This window comes from Bos grunniens, chromosome 7 (genome assembly GCF_055505025.1).
Source record: "Bos grunniens cultivar Pamir isolate PY7600 chromosome 7, Bosgru_T2T1.0, whole genome shotgun sequence".
In the NCBI taxonomy this organism is placed as follows: Eukaryota; Metazoa; Chordata; class Mammalia; order Artiodactyla; family Bovidae; genus Bos; species Bos grunniens.
This window is the reverse complement of record NC_141171.1, coordinates 40,122,609-40,145,995: the sequence shown is the minus strand read 5'-3', so window position 1 is coordinate 40,145,995 and position 23,387 is coordinate 40,122,609. Positions and strand designations below refer to the sequence as shown.

The 23,387-nt window shown below is 42.6% G+C and overlaps 1 protein-coding gene and 2 long non-coding RNA genes across 6 annotated transcripts in view; 2 read left to right on the top strand and 1 right to left on the bottom strand.

The window, feature by feature from the left end:
- Positions 1–1,131: 1,131 nt before the first annotated feature.
- On the top strand, positions 1,132–11,748 carry LOC147369133 (uncharacterized). Its single transcript, XR_015167295.1, has 4 exons — positions 1,132–1,268; positions 9,211–9,312; positions 9,489–9,572; positions 11,613–11,748. It is a non-coding gene; the product is annotated as an uncharacterized LOC147369133 (long non-coding RNA).
- Positions 11,749–11,930: 182 nt separating this feature from the next.
- On the top strand, positions 11,931–23,316 carry LOC147369132 (uncharacterized). Its single transcript, XR_015167286.1, has 2 exons — positions 11,931–12,070; positions 22,365–23,316. It is a non-coding gene; the product is annotated as an uncharacterized LOC147369132 (long non-coding RNA).
- The window catches only part of BTNL9 (butyrophilin like 9), a 35,802-nt gene continuing 27,098 nt past the window's right edge, over positions 14,684–23,387 (bottom strand). For 2 of the 4 annotated variants that reach the window (XM_086411072.1, XM_086411074.1), the window contains exon 11: positions 14,818–15,433. Coding sequence is in view for 3 of the 4 variants with exons in the window: in XM_086411074.1 (XP_086267200.1) it covers positions 15,375–15,433 (59 nt within the window). In the remaining variant the exon portion in view is untranslated. Of the gene's footprint in view, positions 15,434–23,387 lie in introns of all 4 variants that reach the window. The other 2 variants (XM_086411058.1, XM_086411067.1) reach the window with 2 other exon arrangements.

The window sequence follows — 23,387 nt, the reverse complement described above, 5'->3', positions numbered from 1 at the left end:
CACCCTGCTTATTTAACTTCTATGCAGAGTACATCATGAGAAATGCTGGGCTGGAGGAAGCACAAGCTGGAATCAAGATTACTGGGAGAAATATCGATAACCTCAGATATGCAGATGATACCACCCTTATGGCAGAAAGGAAGAAGAACTAAAGAGCTTCTTGATGAAAGTGAAAAAGGAGAGTGAAAAAGTTGGCTTAAAGCTATACATTCAGAAAACTAAGATCATGGCATCTGGTCCCATCCCTTCATGGGAAATAGATGGGGAAACAGTGAAAACAGTGGCTGACTTTATTTTTCTGGGCTCCAAAATCACTGCAGATGGTGATTGCAGCCATGAAATTAAAAGACACTTACTTTTTGAAAGGAAAGTTATGACCAACCCAGACAGCATATTGAAAAACGAAGACATTACTTTGCCAACAAATATCCATCTAATCAAGGCTACAGTTTTTCCAGTAGTCATGTATGGATGTGAGAGTTGAACTATAAAGAAAGCTGAGCACCAAAGAATTGATGCTTTTGAATTGTGGTGTTGGAGAAGACTCTGGGTAATCTTTGGAAGGACTGATGTTGAAGCTGAAACTCCAGTTCTTTGGCCACCTGATGCGAAGAGCTCACTCATTTGAAAAGACTCTGATGCTGGGTAAGATTGAGGGCAGGAGGAGAAGGGGATGACAGAGGATGAGGCGGTTGGATGGCCTCACCGACTCAATGGACATGAGTTTGGGTAGGCTCTGGGTGTTGGTGATGGACAGGGAAGCCTGGCTGCAGTTCATGGGGTCGCAAAGAGTCAGACTGAGTGACTGAGTCAAGAAATCACCTGAAACAAGATTAAAGGGACTAGAGAAGCTCATCAAGATTAGGAGACCTGAGATGAGACTAAGTAGTGAAAGCCCTGCTCACGCCCTAATCTTGTCAGAGACCCCACCTCTGACCTACTATTATAAAATCTTCATCAAGTTCTCTGGAGTTGAGACATGTAGTTTTTCAATGCAGAAGCTCAGTGTGTCTCTCTAAGCCTGGCAAAGCAATAAAGCTATCCTTTTCTGCTTCACCCAAAACTCTTTCCCTGGGATTTGATTCATCACCAGAGTACAGAGATGCTGAGCTTTCAGTAACAACCTCACTTCTCTGATAGATCTAAGAAGAATTGTTGATTTTTCAGTTTGTTCTGCTTTTTCATTTGTTGGGATGGAGTGATGACTTCTAAGACCCTTACATGCTGGATTGGAAGCTTGAAGTACAGCCCCATTCTCTCTGGTCAAGGTAAGACATCAGTACCAAAGGTTGAACTTCCAGAGGCCCTGAGAGTAAGGTGAGCAGGGTCCTGGGACAGACAGAACAACAAGTGGACCCTGCTTCCTCTAGGCTTGCTGTAACAGATTTTGTCAGCACAAGTGTTGAAGTGTGTGTGTGTGTGTGTGTGTGTGTGTGTTTGGGTTGGGGTGGGAGGTTGGAGGGATGGGTGTCCTAGAAGGTCGGTATAAGTATCTTGCTTTTTTCTTCCTTTATTTCAGTATCAGATGGCTTTGTCTGATGTTGATGTTCTGTGTTTACATGTTCTGTGTTTATGTTCAACAGAAGAACATCAAGGTCTAGTCCTAAGTTGACTGATGGTGTCAGGTCAGTTTCAAGTTGTCAGAGGCTGCTTTTATCTTTCCTGGTATTTCTCACCATCAGTTCAGTTCAGTTCAGTTGCTCAGTCGTGTCCGACTCTTTGCGACCCCATGAATCGCAGCACGCCAGGCCTCCCTGTCCATCACCAACTCCCGGAGTTCACCCAGACTCACGTCCATTGAGTCAGTGATGCCATCCAGCCATCTCATCCTCTGTCATCCCCTTCTCCTCCTGCCCCCAATCCCTCCCAGCATCAGAGTCTTTTCCAATGAGTCAACTCTTCGCATGAGGTGGCCAAAGTACTGGAGTTTCAGCTTTAGCATCATTCCTTCCAAAGAAATCCCAGGGCTGATCTCCTTCAGAATGGACTGGTTGGATCTCCTTGCAGTCCAAAGGACTCTCAAGAGTCTTCTCCAACACCACAGTTCAAACGCATCAATTCTTCGGCGCTCAGCTTTCTTCACAGTCCAACTCTCACATCCATACATGACCACTGGAAAAACCATAGCCTTGACTAGACAGACCTTCTTTGGCAAAGTAATGTCTCTGCTTTTCAAAATGCTGTCTAGGTTGGTCATAACTTTTCTTCCAAGAAGTAAGCGTCTTTTAATTTCATGGCTGCAATCACCATCTGCAGTGATTTTGGAGCCCCCCAAAATAAAGTCTGACACTGTTTCCACTGTTTCCCCATCTGTTTCACATGAAGTGATGGGACCAGATGCCATGATCTTCATTTTCTGAATGTTGAGTTTTAAGCCAATTTTTTCACTCTCCTCTTTCACCTTCATCAAGAGGCTTTTTAATTCCTCTTTACTTTCTGCCATAAGGGTGGTCATATCTGAGGTTATAGATATTTCTTCCCACAATCTGGATTCCAGCTTGTGCTTCTTCCAGCCCAGCGTTTCACATGATGTACTCTGCATAGAAGTTAAATAAGCAGGGTGACAATATACAGCCTTGACGAACTCCTTTTCCTATTTGGAACCAGTCTGTTCTTCCATGTCCAGTTCTAACTGTTGCTTCCTGACCTGCATACAAATTTCTCAAGAGGCAGGTCAGGTGGTCTGGTATTCCCATCTCTTTCAGAATTTTCCACAGTTCATTGTGATCCACACAGTCAAAGGCTTTGGCATAGTCAATAAAGCAGAAATAGATGTTTTTCTAGAAGTCTCTTGCTTTTTCAGTGATCCAGCAGATGTTGCCAATTTGGTCTCTGGTTCCTCTTCTTTTTCTAAAACCAGCTTGAGCATCTGGAAGTTCACGGTTCACGTACTGCTGAAGCCTGGCTTGGAGAATTTTGAGCACTACTTTACTAGCATGTAAGATGAGTGCAATTGTGCGGTAGTTTGAGCATTCTTTGGCATTGCCATTCTCTGGGATTGGAATAAAAACTGACCTTTTCCAGTCCTGTGGCCACTACTGAGTTCTCCAAATTTGCTGACATATTAAGTGCAGCACTTTCACAGCATCATCTTTCAGGATTTGAAATAGCTCAACTGGAATTCCATCACCTCCACTAGCTTTGTTCGTAGTGATGCTTGCTAAGGCCCACTTGACTTCACATTCCAGGATGTCTGGCTCTAGGTGAATGATCACACCATCGTAATTATCTGGGTCATGAAGATCTTTTTTGTACAGTTCCTCTGTGTATTCTTGCCACCTCTTCTTAATATCTTCTGCTTCTGTTAGGTCCATACCATTTCTGTCCTGTATTGTGCCCATCTTTGCATGAAATGTTCCCTTGGTATCTCTAATTTTCTTGAAGAGATCTCTAGTCTTTCCCATTCTGTTGTTTTCCTCTATTTCTTTGCATTGATCGCTGAGGAAGGCTTTCTTATCTCTTCTTGCTATTCTTTGGAACTCTGCATTCAGATGCTTATATCTTTCCTTTTCTCCTTTGCCTTTCGCTTCTCTTTTCACAGCTATTTGTAAGGCCTCCCCAGACAGCCATTTTGCTTTTTTTGCATTTCTTCTCACCATAGTGAATATTAAAATAATTTGTTTACTATTTAGAAAATAAACAAACCTCTTTACTTCTATTTCAAAATAAAGAGTAAGGAGTTGAAAGTAAGCATGTAAACCAAGGTATATGTTCACCTTGAACTGACAAGGTAAAGGTCTTTCTAAAGAAATTGCAAAGATTGATCTTTGAATATAATATCTGTTTATCAAAGACACCCATGTATAAAGCAAACAGATAAATGACAAATTGGTAAATTTTGTTAATTTTTGACCAAAAGAAAGATCAATTAACATCTCTAATATATAAAGAGCTACTAAAGAGAGACATAACATTTTGACAGGAATGTGGACAGAAATTCATGGGAGAAATAGAAATGGCCCCAAAAGATGAAAAACTAGAATCTTTATTGATTATTATTTTTAATTTGAGATATCTTTCCACTTATCAAATTATTTCTGGTTGAAGAACTAATTCTTTTACCTGGAGATGAAGAGGGAATGGAGCTGGCTGCTGCTCTGATGGACCCCAGAGATACAGCCCATCCGGGGTTTGTGTTCGTAATAAGCTCCCAGCAGATGCCTCTGCTCTCTGGAAATTATGAATCATAGTAGTATTCAAATCACCAACAGAAATCACAGCCATTTACAGATTACTTGCAATTGTTGCAGACACCTTGAAATAGTGTTTGTTACTTCTTTGAAATTATGTCATTTATTATGCTTACTATTATATCTACTATTAATTTACTATCTAGTAAGTGCATATTGGGCTTCCCTGGTGACTCAATGGTAAAGAATCTGCCTGCCAATGCAAGAGATGTGGGCTTAATCCCTTGGTTGGGAAAATCTCCTGGAGAAGAAATGGAAACCCACTCCAGTATTCTTGCCTGCCTGGGAAATCCCATTGACAGAGGAGCTTGGAGGGCTACAGTCCATGGGGTCGCAAAAGAATCAGACATGGCTTAGCAACTAAACAACAAGTATGTGTTACTATTTGGCTGAATCACATGGAATTACTAACGGGTTTAAGACCATTTTGACATTCAAAAATGGCCCACCTAAATAAAATCTGTTTTAATTTTTGATAACCATGCATTAGTATAATAGCTTTCCTTTGTATACGGAGGGTGTATCATGTGGCATGCAGGATCTTAGTTCCTTAATCAGGGATCAGTCTTATGCCCATTGCATTGGGAGTACAGAGTCTTAACTATTGAACTACCAGGGAAGTCCCAATACTATGTATTTTCAATGTATCTCAAACATTTTGAGAGGGCATACGTGGTAGAAAAAGGGTTAAGGTCCCTTCTTTCTGTGCAATGGTGCTCCTATTTGGTTGCCCATTACAGTCACTGCTGCTGCTGCTAAGTCGATTCAGTTGTGTCCGACTCTGTGCAACCCCATAGACGGCAGCCCACCAGCCCACCAGGCTCCCCCGTCCCTGGGATTCTCCAGGCAAAAACATTGGAGTGGGTTGCCATTTCCTTCTCAATGCTTTTAGTGAAGTCTTTCAGTTGTGTCTGACTCTTTGTGACCCCATGGACTATACAGTCCATGGAATTCTCTGGCCAGAATACTGGAGAAGGTAGCCTTTCCTTTCTCCAGGGGATCTTCCTGACTCAGGAATTGAACTGAAATCTTTTGCATTGCAGGTGGATTCCTCACCAACTGAGCTATCAGGGATATCTGGATCTCAAATGGGAACTTTTGACTTTAATTGCTCTGGGTTATGGCCAAAGCAACTTGTAAAAGATATTTATGTCATTCATGTGATGGATAAAGAAGATGTGGTATATATACATACAATGGGATATTACTCAGTCAAAAAACAGAATGAAAATATTGCCATTTGCAGCAATAGGGATGGGCCTAGAAATTATCATACTTAGTGAAGTAAGTCAGGAAGAGAAAGACAAATATATATCACATCACTTATATGTGGAAGCTAAAAAATATAATACAAGTCAACTTATTTTACAAAACAACAGACTCACAGAAATAGAAAGCAAACTCATAGTTTCCAAAAGGGAAAGGGGAGGGATAAATTAGGATTATGGGATTAATAGATACACACTACTATATATAAAATAAATAACAAGGGTTTACTGTATAGCACACAGAACTATATATCATAAGTCAGTATCTTGTAATAACCTATAATGCAGAAGAGTCCAAAGCTGTACACCTCAAACTGATCCAGTATTGTAAATCTTCAGTTCAATACAAAATAAATAAAAGATATCCATGTGATTCTGACACACAGCTAAAGTTTGGAACCATTGCTTGCAATGACCTCTTCCCCATCCCCTTCAAATCCCACAGCAGGGTGAGCAAACTGAAATGACTCACTAAATCAACTAAGATAGCAGCAGAGTACAGTGTAGACCTCTCTGCCCAGAAGTGAAGTGAAGTCGCTCAGTCGTGTCAGACTCTTTGCAACCCCATGGACTGTAGCCTATGAGGCTCCTCCGTCCATGGGATTTTCCAGGCAAGGGTACTGGAGTGGGTTGCCATTTCCTTCTCCAGGGGATTTTCCTGACCAGGAATCGAACCCTGGTCTCCTGCATTGCAGGCAGACACTTTACCATCTGAGCCACCAGGGAAGCTCTCTTCCCAGAACACACTGTAAACAGACTAGAGAAATCTTTTTGTTTTTTGGGGTTTAATTTTTTAATTTTTTTCTTTAATTGGTTTTTTGTTTTGTGGGGGGTGGTTTGGCCACACTGCACAGCATGTGGGATCTTAGTTTCCCCACCAGGGATAGAACCTGCAGTGGAAGCACAGATTCTTAACCACTGGACTGCCTGGGAAATCTCAATCAATGGATCTTTTCAAGTTGACTGTTTAAAAGTCACCCAGGTTGCTTGCTGATGGAGCAGATTTGGAGGTCTACCTTCAGAGATTCTGAGTACATCAAGTGTAGGATCAGGAAGTCATTTGTCCAAAAACCTGCAGGGAGGTGGTAGTGCAGGTGAGACACTCATGTTTAGAGAAGCACTGCTTCAGAAGTGCTTGGTTCAGCCCCCATGCAAAGCCTGCCCCAGTGCCTTCTACTCAGTAAGCCCCTTTCACTCTTCACTTAGAAGTTGAGTGCCTCCCATGGCCATGCTGTCTCAGTTGTCTCTCACTAGCTTTCTGCTGCCTTAGGGTGTGGGATGTCTGGAGAAAGGAAAAGTACTAAATCCCAAGGGAAAAACCCCATTCACCACCCCTTACATTTTTTTGCTTGTGCTAAGTTGCTTCAAAAGTTTACTTTTGAGACCCCATGGACAGTAGCCTACCAGGCTCCGCCGTCCATGGGATTTTCCAGGCAAGAATACTGGAGTGGGCTGCCATTTCCTTCTCCAGGGGATCTTCCCAACCCAGGAATCAAACCCGGGTCTCCTGCATTGCAGACAGACTCTTCACCATCTGAGCCACCAGGGAAGACAAAGGAGCTTACAAAAGGCTTACCCTTTCTTTAGAAAAGTTTACCAATGACTAGGTAGTACCAGCTCTGTTTTCTCCATAGGCTTTCATTCCCAAAGAAATTAGGGAAGAGATTATAGAACAACTATGCTATTTATTCCATCAAAATAGTGTAACTTCTGGTCTCACTAGTATTTTTAGCTAGGAGAAGCAGTAGAGGATGTTTAGCATACTTATTCTAGCTTCTAGAATACTTATTCTAGCATACTTATTTTGGCTTCCCTTGTGGCTCAGATGGTGAAACGTCTGCCTGAAATGCGGGAGACCCAGTTCGTTCGCTGGGTTGGGAAGATCCCCTGGAGAAGGAAATGGCAACCAGCTCCAGTACTCTTGCCTGGAAAATCCCATTGAGAGAGGAGCCTGGTAAGTTACGGTCCATGGGGTCGCAAACAGTCAGACACGACTGAGTGACTTAACTTTCTTTTATCTGCAAAATGTTTTTCTTTGTTTAGAACATTGAAGAAAGATATCTTTCAATGACTTCTTTGATAAATGTTTTTATTATGATTTTTTCCGATTATTATAAGCTTCTGTTTTTCTACCTCTACAATGCCTTTAGTCATTATGGATATGTATCACAGCACAAATATTACCCAGTAATTTTTTGGAAAAAGCAAGCATTCTATTAATAGCCATAATGATGGGAAAACACATTTAGAAATCTCCATTTGTCCTCTCACTTCCAATTTATTTCCTCTAATTCACTACGTCAGTGAGTAAAACAGCCTCACTTGGAACTAAGATTCCTTAATTTTCTGCTAGGCAGATTTCTTATCTTTCTGGGACAGACATTGCCTGGCTCTAATCAGATTGTTGACTGAGAAAACAAGAGCTTAGAGACTGAATAACATTCAAAACAAGCAAACAAATAAAAAAGCCTAGGAAAACATGAGTACTCTCCCTAAAGAAAAAAAAAGAGTACACATAAACTAAGTACACTATTTTTTTTCCCTCAAGAATGTCATTTCTTGACTGAGCCAGATCATTATTTGGGAGATATAATAGCCATTGAATATCTTGTACTAAAATTTTTAAAAGTCTGGTTACATTTTTAAACTTTTTATAGATTGAAATCTGTGTGTGAGTTATAGCTATAATCTGCGTATCCTTCCTTTTACACTGGTCAAATAAGTTTAGACTATAAACTATCAAAGCAAAACCAGTTGGTTACTAAAACTTATGAGAAGGAACAAAGGGTAGTCTTAGGAAACAAACCTTAAATACAGAATTTCATGGGAATGAAAGTTGGTCAGATGATATGGCCCTTAAAGTTTCATATGGTTTAATTAATCATTGCTAAATTCTTAAAGAAGCAAATGCATTTTGGATTTTAGGGAGGCTCCAAATGACAGAAATGTTATTGGAAATCCTTGAAGGACCCAGCAGGATGCGAAGAGTTGACTCATTGGAAAAGACTCTGATGCTGGGAGGGATTGGGGGCAGGAGGAAAAGGGGACGACAGAGGATGAGATGGCTGGATGGCATCACTGACCCGATGGATGCGAGTTCGAGTGAACTCCGGGAGATGGTGATGGACAGGGAGGCCTGGCGTGCTGCAATTCATGGGGTCGCAAAGAGTCGGACACGACTGAGCGACTGAACTGAACTGAAGTTGCTTCAATCATGTCCAACTCTTTGCCACATTATGAACCATTGCCCTCCAGGATCCTCGGTCCATGGGATTCTGCAGGCAAGAATACTGCAGTGGGTTGCCATGCCCTCCTCCAGGGGATCTTCCCGACCCAGGGATTGAACCCACATCTCTTAAATCTTTCCTGCATTGGCAGGCAGGTTCTTTATTACTAGTGCCACCTGGGAAGCCCTAGAAATACTGAAGTACTGACACAAAGTCAATATGGCTTATCTTAAGAGGGTTAAGATAAGAGAAGAAGAAAAGAAGAAAGGAAATAAAAGATATTTGCTAATTTATGTATATATAACACAAACATGTATAACAAAATAAGGAAATACTTGTAACAATTTTAGTCCTCATTTCTGTGACCAATTGTGTGGTTGTAGCTGGCATTTATCACTACTTTCTACTACCCATCCTGTATTCCCTTTGCTTCAGCAAGCACCTCAGCTGGTCACTGTTCTTTAGCTGGCAGAGTAAGCTTAACTTTCATTCTTTTTTTTTTTTTTTTTTACTCTGCTTCCTCAGGTCTTAGTTGCAGCACATGAGATCTTCATTGCGTCAAGCGGGATCTTTTATTGTGGTGCACGGATTCTCTAGTTGTGGCACCCAGGCTTCAGAACTTGCAAGGTTAGTTGCTGTACAGCATGTGGGATCTTAGTTCCCTGACCAGGAATCAAACCCACATTCTCTGCATTGGGTGCACAGGGTCTTAACCAATGCATTACCAGGGAAGTCCCCTTACTTCTAGTAAATGCTAAGGAAGGTACAAGACTAAGTTCATCCACCTTCTGTCCTCTCCCTAGCTCTCCGGACCAGTCTTTGCCTCCAGCTCCTCCCATCTCCTCCAGCCCTGCACTCAGTGCCCGCCATTCTACTTTCTTCCCTAAGTAAGTACCTGTGTTCTGCTCTCTCCTGGCATCCATGTAACTAGCACTTGTCTTTCATCTTGCATTTCCAGTCCATTAGCAATTTGGACTGTCAGTGACCTCAGTTTCCTCCACCCTTTAATCTTACTTTCTACTTTGTGGCTCCATGTTCTGCCTGCAATCTAGCAGAAGCAGTGGACATCTTCCCAACTGTTTCTTTGTTTTTGTTCAGTTGCTAAGTCATGTCCAACTCTTTGTGACCCCATGGACAACAGCATACCAGGCTTCCCCGTCCTTCACTATCTTCCGGGGCTTGCTCAGACTCATGCTCAATGAACATGAGTCAGTGAATCCATCCAACTATCTCATCTTCTGCTGCCCCCTTCTCCTCCTGCCCTTAATCTTTCCCAGCATCAGGGTCTTTTCCAATGAAATGGCTCTTCACATCAGGTGGCCAAGGTACTGGAGCTTCAGCTTCCACATCAATCCCTCCAATAAATATTCAGGGTTGATTTCCTTTAGGATTAACTGATTTGATCAACTTGCTGTCCAAGGAACTCTTGAGTCTTCTCCAACACCACAATTCAAAAGCATCAGTTCTTCAGTGCTCAGCCTTATTTATGGTCCAGCTCTCATGTCTGTACATGACTGCTGGAAAAACCATAGCTTTGACTATACAGACCTTTGTTGGCAAAGTAATATCTCTGAGTTTTAACATGCTGTCTAGGTTTGTCATAGCTTTTCTTCCAAGAAGCAAGCATCTTTTAATTTCACAGCCACAGTCATGGTCTGTGGTGATTTTGGAGCCCAAGAAAATAAAATCTGTCACTGTTTCCACTTTGTCCCCATCTAGAAGAAAAATCATCAATAGAGTAGTGGAGGTGGGGATGAGAGGAGTAAGGTACCATCCTTGGAGTCTGACGTCCAGCAAGTTATTGTTTTATTTTGGCTGCACCATGGGGCATGTGGGATCTTAGTTCCCAGAGCAGGCATTGAACCTGTGGCCCCTGCAATGGAAATGTGGGGTCTTAACCACCAGCATGTTTTGACCTCACCTGGTCTGGGTGAGATTTTTCTATTCCTTGTTCTGAAACTCTCCATGCAGTTTAAAAAAAATTAATATCTCCAAGATTCATATCCTGTGTGAGTCTTTCTTGTAGCTCAAAGAGCAGCAGCTGGTGGTTCTAAGGGTGAGGCAGGATTGAATTTGGAAGACAGCGAGCCTCATGTTTGTGCTGCAGTTGGGAAGATGGTGCCAATGCGGAGTTGATGAAAGCTGAGCACTGGACTGTTAGATTCCAAGAAGGAGGGGCATGAAGGGAGAATTAATCTGTTCTGGAGAAGTGATTGAAAGATCAGGTGTCACTGAGTCTCCTCTGGAAGGTACCAGGACCTTCACTCCTAGAGAACACTTAGGATAGTGTTTTCCTTTTACATGCATCTTGGGACATCTGTTGAGCACAACTGCCTTTTAGCCTCACTTTTCCTTCCCCATCTATACTACTTGTACACTGCATATCCAGACCCACCAGAACTGCTAGGAAATATACTGGGGCTCCAAACCTTCCCTGGTAACCTTCCCTGGCTGATGACCATCAGCCCATTGCTCCCCTCCCCACAGCAGTCTGAGTCTCCAGGCTTCTAAAATAGATCCACCTAAGTCAGAATCACCCTGAACCCATTAAACCTGTGAGTTCTCCTGACTCCTGAATAAGAGTATTTCGGGCTGGGACTCATGGATCTGTATTTATGAAAGCCCCAGGGAAGTTTTGAAGCACCCTAAATGGTAAAGACTAGTTCCAGCACTGCATGCTAATGGGGCTTCTGAGGATTTGCCCATCCTGACTGTTCCTCATTTCATCTGTCTTGGGGCCTTGCCTACTGATTTGTGACTTTCCAGCTGTCTCTTTGTAGCCTGGCCTTCTTGAGAGCAATATTAATCTTTGGTCTGCAGTGCCTGGCCCTTAGTGAGCTCTGATCTGGGCTCCTCTTTACACCCACACCAACAGCAAACACCTGATATGGTTTATCTTGCTGTATCTCATTGTTTGCTGAACCCAGGGTAGGCAAGACTCCAGCTGGGAAGCTGAAAGAAGGTGCGAGGAGCAGTAGGAACTGCAAACATTACTCACAGCAGCAAGGCAGACATGCTTTACTCTAACGGCTGACACAAACAATGACACCACCTTGACTCACCTCTCCAAGAGTGTTTCAGGTACTGCTTATATATATCACACCACGATGTGCATGCTCAGCACTACAAATGATCCCAGCTGTAGGACACGAGTGGAGTGGGGCAAAAGAGTTTTACCACCACCACCTGGCCAATTGCTGTCTCCCTACATAGTCTCTCACGGAGTCTTGTAGAAGATGCAGGGAGAGAGGGCTGCTGGAGAAGCACAGGCTGCTATATTTGTAACTGGTTGATCCACAGTGGCTCAGGGTCCCTCTGGATCAAAATTTCCAGAAGCCCCATCCACTTCCACAGTCTGGAGGAGCTGCTGAGCCTCAAGTAAAATGTGAGTGGCCACAACTAGGATGGGGCAGGATGCTTCTCTCAAGAGCAGAAGCAGAATTCCTTGTGAAAATGGTTCAAGTTGGAGATAGGATGTGATAGGATTCAGTCCAAGGGTCCACACAGCCAAAAAGCACCTGAAATCTCCAGGGTGGTTGGAAGATGGCAAAACAGTGGCCAGGGTAAGCTTTGATATACAGTCTCTACTTGAGCTAGGTGACAGGCCTCACTGTTCCCCAAACAAAACAGAAAGCTCCTCAATGTAAGTCTGGCTGCTCTAGCCAGAGCACATTCTGGATGGTTTTGGAAGGAAGTGATGGTGATCCTACTTTATTCTAGAGGCTGCAGGGGAGGGTCAGACAGTGGGCTCAGCACTGTATTTCAGCAGCCTGAGAGGGGATAGCTTGTCAAAACAGATAAGTCCTAAGGCAAACCGGGAGGCTAAGGGGAGCTACTGCCACATTCCAGGTGCCAATGAAGATGTCTCAGACCACATGATAAGAAGTAGTGCAATTCTGGGGTTATTGGGCCAGTAAAGCTGATAGAATTTGTGGGCAGGCTAGGCTGAAATATGACAAATAAGAGTTATAGATGGCACCAAGATCTTGAGCAACGGGAAGAAGTGAAGTGAGTTAGCAAGGGCAGGGAGGGCTTCCCAGATAGTGCAGTGATAAAGAATCCACCTGCTAATGCAAGGGATGCAAGAGATGCAGATTCGATCCTTGGGTAGGGAGGATCCCCTGGAGTTGGAAGTGGTAACTCACTCCAGCATTCTTGCCTGGAAAATTCCATGGACAGAGGAGCCTGGTGGGTTACAGTCCATGGAGTTGAAAAGAGTCAGACACCACTGAGTGAATGAGCATGCATGAGATGCAAGGGCAAGGAGCAAGCTGGTTGGGAGAGGGTGGGACATCAAAAGCTCATTTGTCCTCAGGTTATGTTTGAAGTGCTTCTTAGATGTCCTGGTTAGTCTCACCATTCTTCCAAGCCACCACTCCCTTTTGCCTATACCTGAGAACTCATCTCCTGCCCTGTCCTCCTACCTTCATTTTTTTAGTTTATTTATTCTTAATTGAATGATAATTGTTTTACAATACTTTGTTGGGCCTCCCTGGTGGCTCAGATTATAAAGAATACACCTGAAATGCAGAAGACCTGGGTTCAAGGCCTGGGTTGGGAAGATCCCCTGGAGGAGGGCATGGCAACCCACTCCAGTATTCTTGCCTGGAGAATCCCTATGGACAGAGGAGCCTGGCAGGCTACAGTCCATGGGGTCGCAAAGAGTCAGACATGACTGAGTGACTAAGCACACACTGTGTTTGTTTCTGCCATACATCAACATGAATCAGCCATAGGTATACTTATGCCCTTTCCTTCTTGAATCTCCCTCTCACTTCCCACCCCATCCCACCCTTATAGGTTGTTACAGAGCTCCAGTTTGAGTTTTCTGAAAAGTGAAATGTGTTAGTTGCTCAGTCATGTCCAACTCTTTGTGACTCCATGGAATGTAACCCACCAGGATACTCTGTCCATGGAATTCTCCAGGCAAGAATGCTGGAGTGGGTTGCCATGTCCTTCTCCAGGGGATCTTCCAAACCCAGGGATGGAACCCGAGCCACTTATGTTGCAGGCAGATTCTTTACCATCCGAGCCATCAGGATTCCCTGAGTCATATAACAAATTCCTTTGGCTCTCTATTTTACATATGGTAGTGTATGTGTTTCCATGCTACTCTCTCCATTCATCCCACCCTAGAGCCTTCCTCCCCACTGCCTATGTCCATAAGTCTGCTCTCTATGTCTGTGTCCCCATTGCTTCCCTGCAGATAGGCTCATCAGTACCATCTTTCTAGATCCCATATATATGTGTTAATATACGATATTTGTTTTTCTCTTTCTGACTGACTTCACTCTATAATATAGACTCTAGGTTTATCCACCTCATTAGAACTGACTCAAATGCATCACTTGTTTTTAACTTATTAATATATATTTTAAAAATTTGTTTATTTTTTAACTGAAGGATTATTGCTTTACATAGTTTTATTGTTTTCTGTCATATATCAACAAGAATCAGCCACAGGTACACCCATGTCCCCTCTCTCCCAAATCTCCCTCCCCATCCCACCACTCTAGATTGTCAAAGAGCCCCTGTTTGAGTTCCCTGAGTCATACAGCAAATTCCCATTGGCTATCTAGTTTACACATGGTAACATAAGTTTCCATGTTACTCTCTCCACACACCTCACCCTTTCCCTTCTCCCTTCCCCATGTCCATAATTCTGTTCTCTGTGTCTGTTTCTCCATGCAGTTCAGTCCAATCGCTCAGTTGCTCAGTCGTGTCTGACTCTTTGTGACCCCATGGACTGCAGCCCACCAGGTCTCCCTGTCGACCACCAATTCCCGGAGTTTACTCAAATTCATGTCCATTTAGTCGGTGATGCCATCCAACCAGCTCATCCTCTGTCTACCCCTTCTCCTCCCGCCTTCAATCTTTCCCAGCATCAGGGTCTTTTCCAATGAGTCAACTCTTTGCATCAGGTAGCCAAAGTATTGGAGCTTCAGCTTCAGCATCAGTCCTTCCAATGAATATTCAGGACTGATTTCCTTTGGGATGGACTGGCTGGATCTCCTTGCAGTCCAAGAGACTCAAGAGTCTTCTCCAACACCACAGTTCAAAAGCATCAGTTCTTCAGTGCTCAGCTTTCTTTGTAGTCCAACTCTCACATCCATACATGACTACTGGAAAAACCATAGCTTTGACTAGACAGATCTTTGTTGGCAAATTGATGTCTCTGCTTTTTAATATGCTGTCTAGGTTGGTCATAACTTTTCTCCCAAGGAGCAAGCATCTTTTAATTTCATGGCTGCAGTCACCATCTGCAGTGATTTTGGAGCCCCAAAAGATAAAGTTTGTCGCTGTTTCCATTGTTTCCCCATCTATTTGCCATGAAGTGATGGGACTGGATGCCATGATCTTCGTTTTCTGAATGTTGAGCTTTAAGCCAACTTTTTCACTCTCCTCTTTCACTTTCATCAAGAAGCTCTTTAGTTCTTCACTTTCTGCCATAAGGGTGGTATCATCTGCATATCTGAGGTTATTGATATTTCTCCCGGCAATCTTGATTCCAGCTTGTGCTTCATCCAGGCCAGCATTTCTCATGATGTACTCTGCATAGAAGTTAAATAAGCAGGGTGACAATATACAGCCTTGACGTACTCCTTTTCCTATTTGGAACCAGTCTGTTGTTCCATGTCCAGTTCTAACTGTTGCTTCTTCACCTGCATACAGATTTCTCAGGAGGTAGGTCAGGTGGTCTGGTATTCCCATCTCTTTAAGAATTTTCCACAGTTTCTCCATTGCTGCCCTGAAAATTAATTCATAAGTACCATCTTTCTAGATTCCATATATATGTGTTAATATACAATATTTATATTTCTCTTTCTGACTTACTTCCCTCTGTTTAATAGGCTCTAGGTTCATCCACCTCATTAGAACCGATGCTGGTGGTGAAGAACCCACCTGCCAGTTAAGGAGATATAAGAGAAATGGGTTTTATTCCTGGGTTGGGAAGATCCCTAGAGGAGGGCATGGCAACCCACTCCAGAATTCTTCCCAGAATCTCATGGACAGAGGAGCCTGGTGGGCTACAGTCCAAAGGGTCACAAAGAACCAGATAGGACTGAAGCAACTTAGCACACACACATGGTAGTTTTATTCCTAGTCTTTAAGGGAAACTCCATACTGTCTTCCATGGTGGCTCTATCATTTATATTCCCTCCAACAGTGCAAGAGCCTACCCTGACTTTAAAAAAATTTTTCTGAGGTATAGTTAATTTACAATGCTGTGTTATTTTCAGTTATGCAGCACAGTGATTCAGTTATACACATGTATTGATATTCTTTTTCAGATTCCTTTCCCTTATAGGTTATTACAAAATTTTGGATATAGTTCCTTGTGCTATACAGTAGGTCCTTATTAGTTACCTGTGTTATATATAGTAGTGTGTATATGTTAATCCCAAACTTTTAATTTATCCCTCCCACCTTTCCCCTTTGATAACCATAAGTTTGTTTTTTATCTCTGTGACCTACTCTCACTTTTCATTTTCTAGCTTCTGAACCTGGAAAGAATACTTAAAAGTGACAATCTGATTTTCATTGTGGGTGTGACCTATCTGCCATGGTCTTCTATTACCTCTTGGGGAACACCTAGCTATCTTCTTGTGTCCCCAAGGCCTCTCCTGTACAATGTCACAACCTCCGTCCATAGCTGTGAAAAGAAGAGAGTCGAAAGGCAAAGGAGAAAAGGAAAGATATAGACATTTGAATGCAGAGTCCCAAAGAATAGCAAGGAGAGATAAGAAAGCCTTCCTCAGCGATCAGTGCAAAGAAATAGAGGAAAACAATAGAATGGGAAAGACTAGAGATCTCTTCAAGGAAATTAGAGATGCTAAGGGAACATTTCATACAAAGATGGGCTCAATAAAGGACAGAAATGGGATGGACCTAACAGGAGCAGAAGATATTAAAAAGTGGTGGCAAGAATACACAGAAGAACTGTACAAAAAAGATCTTCATGACCCAGATAATCACAAAAGTGTGATCACTCACTCTCACCTAGAGCCAGACATCCTGGAATGTGAAGTCAAGTGGGCCTTAAGAGGCATCACTATGAACAATGCTAGTGGAGGTGATGGAATTCCAGTTGAGCTATTTCAAATCCTAAAAGATAATGTTGTGAAAGTGCTGCACTCAATATGCCAGCAAATTTGGAAAACTCAGCAGTGGCCACAGGACTGGAAAAGGTCAGTTTTCATGCCAATCCCAAAGAAAGGCAATGCCAAAGAATACTCAAACTACTGCACGATTGCACTCATCTCACATGCTAGTAAAGTAATGCTCAAAATTCTCCAAGCCAGGCTTCAGCTATATGTGAACTGTGAACTTCCAGATGTTCAACCTGGATTCAGAAAAGGCAGAGGAACCGGAGATCAAATTGCCAACATCCACTGGATCATTGAAAAAGCAAGAGCGTTCCAGAAAAACATCTACTTTTGCTTTATTGACTATGCCAAAGCCTTTGACTGTGTAGATCACAATAAACTGTGGGAAGTTCTGAAAGAGATGGGAATACCAGACCACCTGACCTGCCTCTTGAGAAACCTGTATGCAGGTATGGAAGCAACAGTTAGAACTGGACATGGAACAACAGACTGGTTCCAAATAGGAAAAGGAGTACGTCAAGGCTGTATATTGTCATCCTGCTTGTTTAACTTATATACAGAGTATATCATGAGAAATGCTGGGCTGGATGAAGCACAAGCTGGAATCAAGGAGAAATATCAATAACCTCAGATATGCAGATGATACAACTCTTATGGCAGAAAGTGAAGAAGAACTAAAGAGCTTCTTGATGAAAGTGAAAGAGGGGAGAGTGAAAAAATTGGCTTAAAACTCAACATTCAGAAAACTAAGATCACAGTATCTGGTCCCATCACTTCATGGCAAATATATGGGAAAACAGTGGCTGACTTTATTTTTCTGGGCTCCAAAATCACTGCAGATGGTGGTTGCAGCCATGAAATTAAAAGACACTTACTCCTTGGAAGGAAAGTTATGACCAACCTAGACAGCATATTAAAAAGCAGAGACATTACTTTGCCAACAAAGGTTTGTCTAGTCAAGGCTATGGTTTTTCCAGTAGTCATGTCTGGATGTGAGAGTTGTACTATAAAGAAAGCTGAGTGCCAAAGAATTGATGCTTTTGAACTGTGGTGTTGGGGAAGACACTTGAGAGTCCCTTGGACTGCAAGGAGATACAACCAGTCCATCCTGAAGGAAATCAATCCTTGGGTGATCATTGGAGGGACTGATGTTGAAGCTGAAATCTAATACTTTGGCCACCTGATGCGGAGAGCTGACTCATTTGAAAAGACCCCGATGCTGGGAAAGATTGAGGGCAGGAGAAGGGGATGACAGAGGCTGAGATGGTTGGATGGTGTCGCCGAAACAGTGGACATGGGTTTGGGTGGACTTCGGGAGTTGGTGAGGACAGGGAGGCATGGCATGCTGTGGTTCATGGGGTTGCAAAGACTTGGACATGACTGAGTGAACTGAACTGAAGGCCTCTCCATCCTGCCCCTACATCTCTTCCAGTCACTTATCTTACTCCAACTCTGCTGTAATCTTCAGGTTCTTGGGGGCTCCCTTGGTTCAGTGGCATGGACTGGACATTTCCTTCTCTCTAGCCTTTTCTCCTGGGCTTCCCAGGTGGTGCAGTGGTAAAAGAATCTATCTGTTAATGCAGGAGACTCAGGAGACGCGGGTTTGATCCCTGGGGTCAGGAAGATCCCCTGGAGAAGGAAATGACAACCCACCCTAGCCTTTTCTCCTAGGCCTTGATGAGACATCTTTCAGGCCTCTCTTCCTTTCAGAGATCATCCTTGTCCCCACCCCTACCCCTGCTCAGGTAGAATCCATCATGCACTCACTTGGCTTCTCAGTTTCCCAGTTCCTAGTGCACATGGTTCTGCTGCATATAAGTGGTCAATGCCTTCACTTCCTGCTAGGCCACAAGACCCACATTGGATCCTCAACCCTTCAGCATAGGGCCTGACATCCTCTGAGCTTTGAGCTCCACAGTCAGATCTATCGATGGATAGATTCACCAGGCACCTGCTGCAGGTGAAGCTTCCAGTTTTCTGAAAGTAGGACGACAGTGGCCTGAGTCCTGGTCCATCTGTGCCTGTCTCTGAGGTCTTGTGCATGGCCAGTGGCACTCCATGCCTGTTTATCCTACATGATTTTGCAGAGGTCTTTGGCCTGCCACATGGGTCTCTAGTGTTCTTCATTCCTTCTCTTGTCAATTAGGATCACTGACATATTTCTCTAGGAATTCTACTGTGACTCTCTCCCTTCATGGTTCTGGAGCTAATAACTTCATGAGTGTGGGGCCACAGGTCCTAGCTCTCCTTTCTGGAAACCTACTTTCCCCAAATCTAGGCTACCTTTTCCTTTCTTTTACCTTTTAAAAAAATATATTTCACATATAAGTGAGATCATACAGTATTCCTCTCTCTGACTTATTTTACTTAGCTTAATGCACTCAAAGTCCATACATGGTGTCACAAATGGCAGGATTACCTTATTTTTTTATGACTGGATAATATTCTATTGTGTAGATATAGCACTTTTTTAATTCATTCATTCATCAATGGACAGGTTGTTTTCATATCTTGGCTATTGTAAATAATAGTGCAGTGAATAGGGATGGGGTTGTAAAGATATTTTTGAGTTAGTCTTCTCATTTCCTTTGGATAAATACACCAGAAGTGGAATTGCTGAATCATATGGTAGCTCTATTTTTAATTTTTTGAGGACCCACCAGATTGTTTTCCATAGTGGTTGCACCAATTTACATTTCCACTAACAAGGCACAGGGACTCCCTTTTCGTCACATCTTTACCAATATTTGTTATTTTTTATATTTTTGATTATAGCCATTCTGACAGGTATGAGGTGATATCTCATTGTGGTTTTGATTGGCATTTCCTTATTATTGATGTCAAACATCTTTTCATATATCTGTTACCTATTTGCATGTATTCTTTGGAAAATGTATATTCAGATCCTTTTTGCACTTTAAAATTGTATTGTTTAGTTTTTTGTTACTGAGTTGTATGGATTCTTTCTATTTTTTTGGATTAAAACTCCTTACCAGATACATGATTTGCAAATATTTCTTGTATTCAATAGGCGGCATTCTGAATTCTGTAATACTGTTTTAGATTGCTAGCAATTCTTTTTGATTCCTTCTCAGAGTTTCAGTCTCCCTATATGCATTATCAATTGTATTTGCAATGTGGTCCACATTTTCCATTAGAATCTTTAGCATAGCAATCATAGTTATTTTAAATTCCTAGTCCAATCATTCCAAAATAATTTCCATATCTGAATTTGGTTCTGTTATTTTCTATTTCTTTTCAGACTATTTTTTTCTTGTTTTTAGCTTTGTAAATTTTCTTAAACTCAACGTGATATATTAGGTAACAGGAACTAGGTAAACTGGCTTTAGTGTGATGGTATATGTTGACCAGGCTGGGAGTTACACTGGGTTTGCTGTTTGGTTTAGCTGTAGCTGTCCAAGATATCAGTTTCCTCTAGTGTCCTTGTTTTTGTTTTCTCCTAGCAAAGTCCTTTATTAAGAGTATGAGCCTTTCATTTTCTTTCCAACTTTAATCTCTGTCATTATGCAGGGATTCTGTGGCTGTGTTGGAAGAAGGTGTTGGGAAGACAGAACATTCTGTAGTGTTATGATTATGTCTCAGTATTCCTATGGGTCTGGGCCCCAGGAATATAATCTTCACAAGTACTTCTCAGCTTCCCCCTTCCTTACTTCTATATGATAGGAAGGCTAGAGGGGGCTGGAGTGGCTAATTGCCCTTCCCCAGGTCAGAAAAAGTAGTTTTCCTTAAAACCTGGCCTTTGTTACATAGAATTGGAAGAAGAACTGAGTGCCCTGGAAGATTTCAAAATGGTTGCTTTTACACTGTTCCTGCTGGAAGCGTGAGAGAATTTTCCTCCAGTCCTCACAGTGAGAACTTAGTGGGGATCCTGAAGGTAAAACTCAAGAAAGTGGATGAAGGTGAAGGTGAAGTCGCTCAGTCGTGTCCGACTCTTAGCGACCCCGTGGACTGTAGCCTACCACGCTTCTCCGTCCATGGGATTCTCCAGGCAAGAATACTGGAGTGGGTTACCATTTCCTTCTCCAGGGGATCTTCCCGACCCAGAGATCGAACCTGGGTCTCCCACATTGAAGGCAGACGCTTTAACCTCTGAGCCACCAGGGAAGCCCCAAGAAAGTGGATGGAGTAACTAAAACTGCTGTCCCCTTGAGTTTTAAACTCTCAAACTATTCCACTTCTGTCTCTATCTACTGGAGTGGGTTACCATGCCCTCCTCCTCTGTCTTTAGCAGTTGGTTAATTACAGTTTGTGTTCCTATACTCTCCACTTGGACTCCCTGTGAAACAAGAGGGAAGGGATCAGGGCACAGACCTTAAAGAATGACAGAACTGTTGAGGATACATTAACTGTTTAGAACTAACTAGATCTAAGATGGTAGAAGCTTAGACTTCCAGTAGACCTCAAGCCTCATTATACACTTATTGTAGTACATTAGCATATACTAAAAGATACACTTATAGGAACCATGACAATTCTGAGGCAGACCATAAAAGGTCAGAAAGGCCCAATTTCTGGAAATCTCCACCCCTTCTCCAAGACAGTTGGAATAATCCTCCCATTTATTAGCCTATGAAATTACCCAATTCATAAAAACTAACCACCTCTTTTTTCTGGGCCACTCTCATCTTTTGAGATGGACTGCATTCTGTCTATGTAATGTGTGTGTCTCTAAATAAATCTACTTACCTATCATTTTATCTCACTGAATTACTTCTGCATTGAGATGTAAAGAACCTGAGCTTGAGTAAACTGATACCAGATGAGCGGTCTTATCTAAAAAACAGTTTTGGTTAGGTGTGAATCTCCTCTGAGTTGTGCAGTTTTACCTAGAAGCTGTGATTTTCTGTATCTGCCTATCTCTCTAGTTTTCAGGGTAACAGTTTGCCTTGTGACTTCAATACTCTGACAGATCTGAGATATTTTTTCAGTGTTTTCAGTTATTCTTATTGTAAGAATGAGAATCATGCTTCTAAGCTTTTTATATTGCAGAGAAGAAATCTGAAGTCTAGGTTACTGTGTCTGAGGTTCCCTACCCTGGCTGCCAACAGAGGGACCTAATTCCATTTAAATGACTCATTTCCTTTCACTGATTTTTTTTTTTTTTTTTTTTAATGCTCCCTTGCCCGTGTAGCTCAGTCAGTAAAGAATCTGCCTGCAGTGCGGGAGACCCGGGTTCGATCCCTGGGTTGGAAAGATCCCCTGGAGAAGGACATGGCAACCCATTCCAGGCATTCTTGCCTGGAGAATTCCATGGACAGAGTATCCTGGTGGGTTACATTCCATGGGGTCTCAAAGAGTCGGGCACGATTGAGCGACTAACACTTACTTACACTTACTTTTGACCTACTGAGAGCAACAGGTGACAGCTAGAATGGTGGTCTGTACCTGGCCTTCCAATAAGGTTGTGGGCTTCCAGATTAGTAGAAGACAGATTACAGGCGGGCCCCATCTTGTGTGGGGTTTATGTCCTACATCCAGATTCAGGACCCACAAAGACTCCAGCCAGTACCCCGTGCTGCCCAGCTCACCAGCTGCATCTCTGTTTCTCAGTCCTAGGGTTCTCCCAGGTCTCTTGCTGACTGCTCTTTTCCAAAGGCCCCCTCCAGGGAACGTCTAGAGAACATCCAGGGACACAGCAGCAGTGACATACACAGGAATGCCAGCAATAATGTGGTTTTGGAACTTTGTCTACAAAATCTTCTCCAAATTGTTCCTGGGAAAGAAGGTGATGGTAAGAGTTGCTCACCCTGATGTGAACTGTGGCAACCAGTATAGAGGGGTCTGTTGGCTGGAGGAGGAGCCCCCCAAGCCTCATCAGTGTTGGGAGTGTCCTGAGTCTTGGCCCATGTGGGACTGAGCTTCAGACCAAGACTTTGGGAGCAGGCATGGTTAGAAGATACAAAGCTGCCTGGAGCCAGGGTGGAGCTACCAGTAGAAGAACCAGGGAAGGAAGCAAGCAGAGTGATGGCAGTGTGGTGAAGGCTGCAGAAGTAGAACCAGAGAGAGACGCTCATGCTGGAGTAAATCTGGGAGAGCACCGGCATTACTGTTTGCAATTCTTTTAAATTATTTTGAGAGATACTTTTTTAACCTTTAAGAATCAGTGTAGTTACGTTTATAATACTTTCTGTATCAGTTTTTAGGTGTTAGAAACTGGCAAGAAGCCTGAGAGGAGGCTTAATTCTGGAAAACATATCTTTTACAACAGTGTCAATGTGAAAAACATTTTTACAAGTGAATTTTGGCTCTCAGGCACTGATAAACTGAGGCATTTGAGTGTATGATATGGCCGCCATCTTCAAATGAAAAAGCAAGCACTTGCTGTCCTTTGAAATACCTGCTGTATCTATGCTGCTATGTGTGCATGAGTTAACCTGTTTTTATGGTTGTATTTTTTGTGTTGAATATCTATTTTGAATCTGCATAATTATACTTTGATTATTCATAAGTTCTCACTTCATGTAACAAATGCATGTTGACAATAAACTGTAAATAAAAGAAATGTATGAAATAAGGTATTTATTTATTTATAGCTTTAAAAGGATCATTTCCTTTGGGGGATAGAGGATGGGA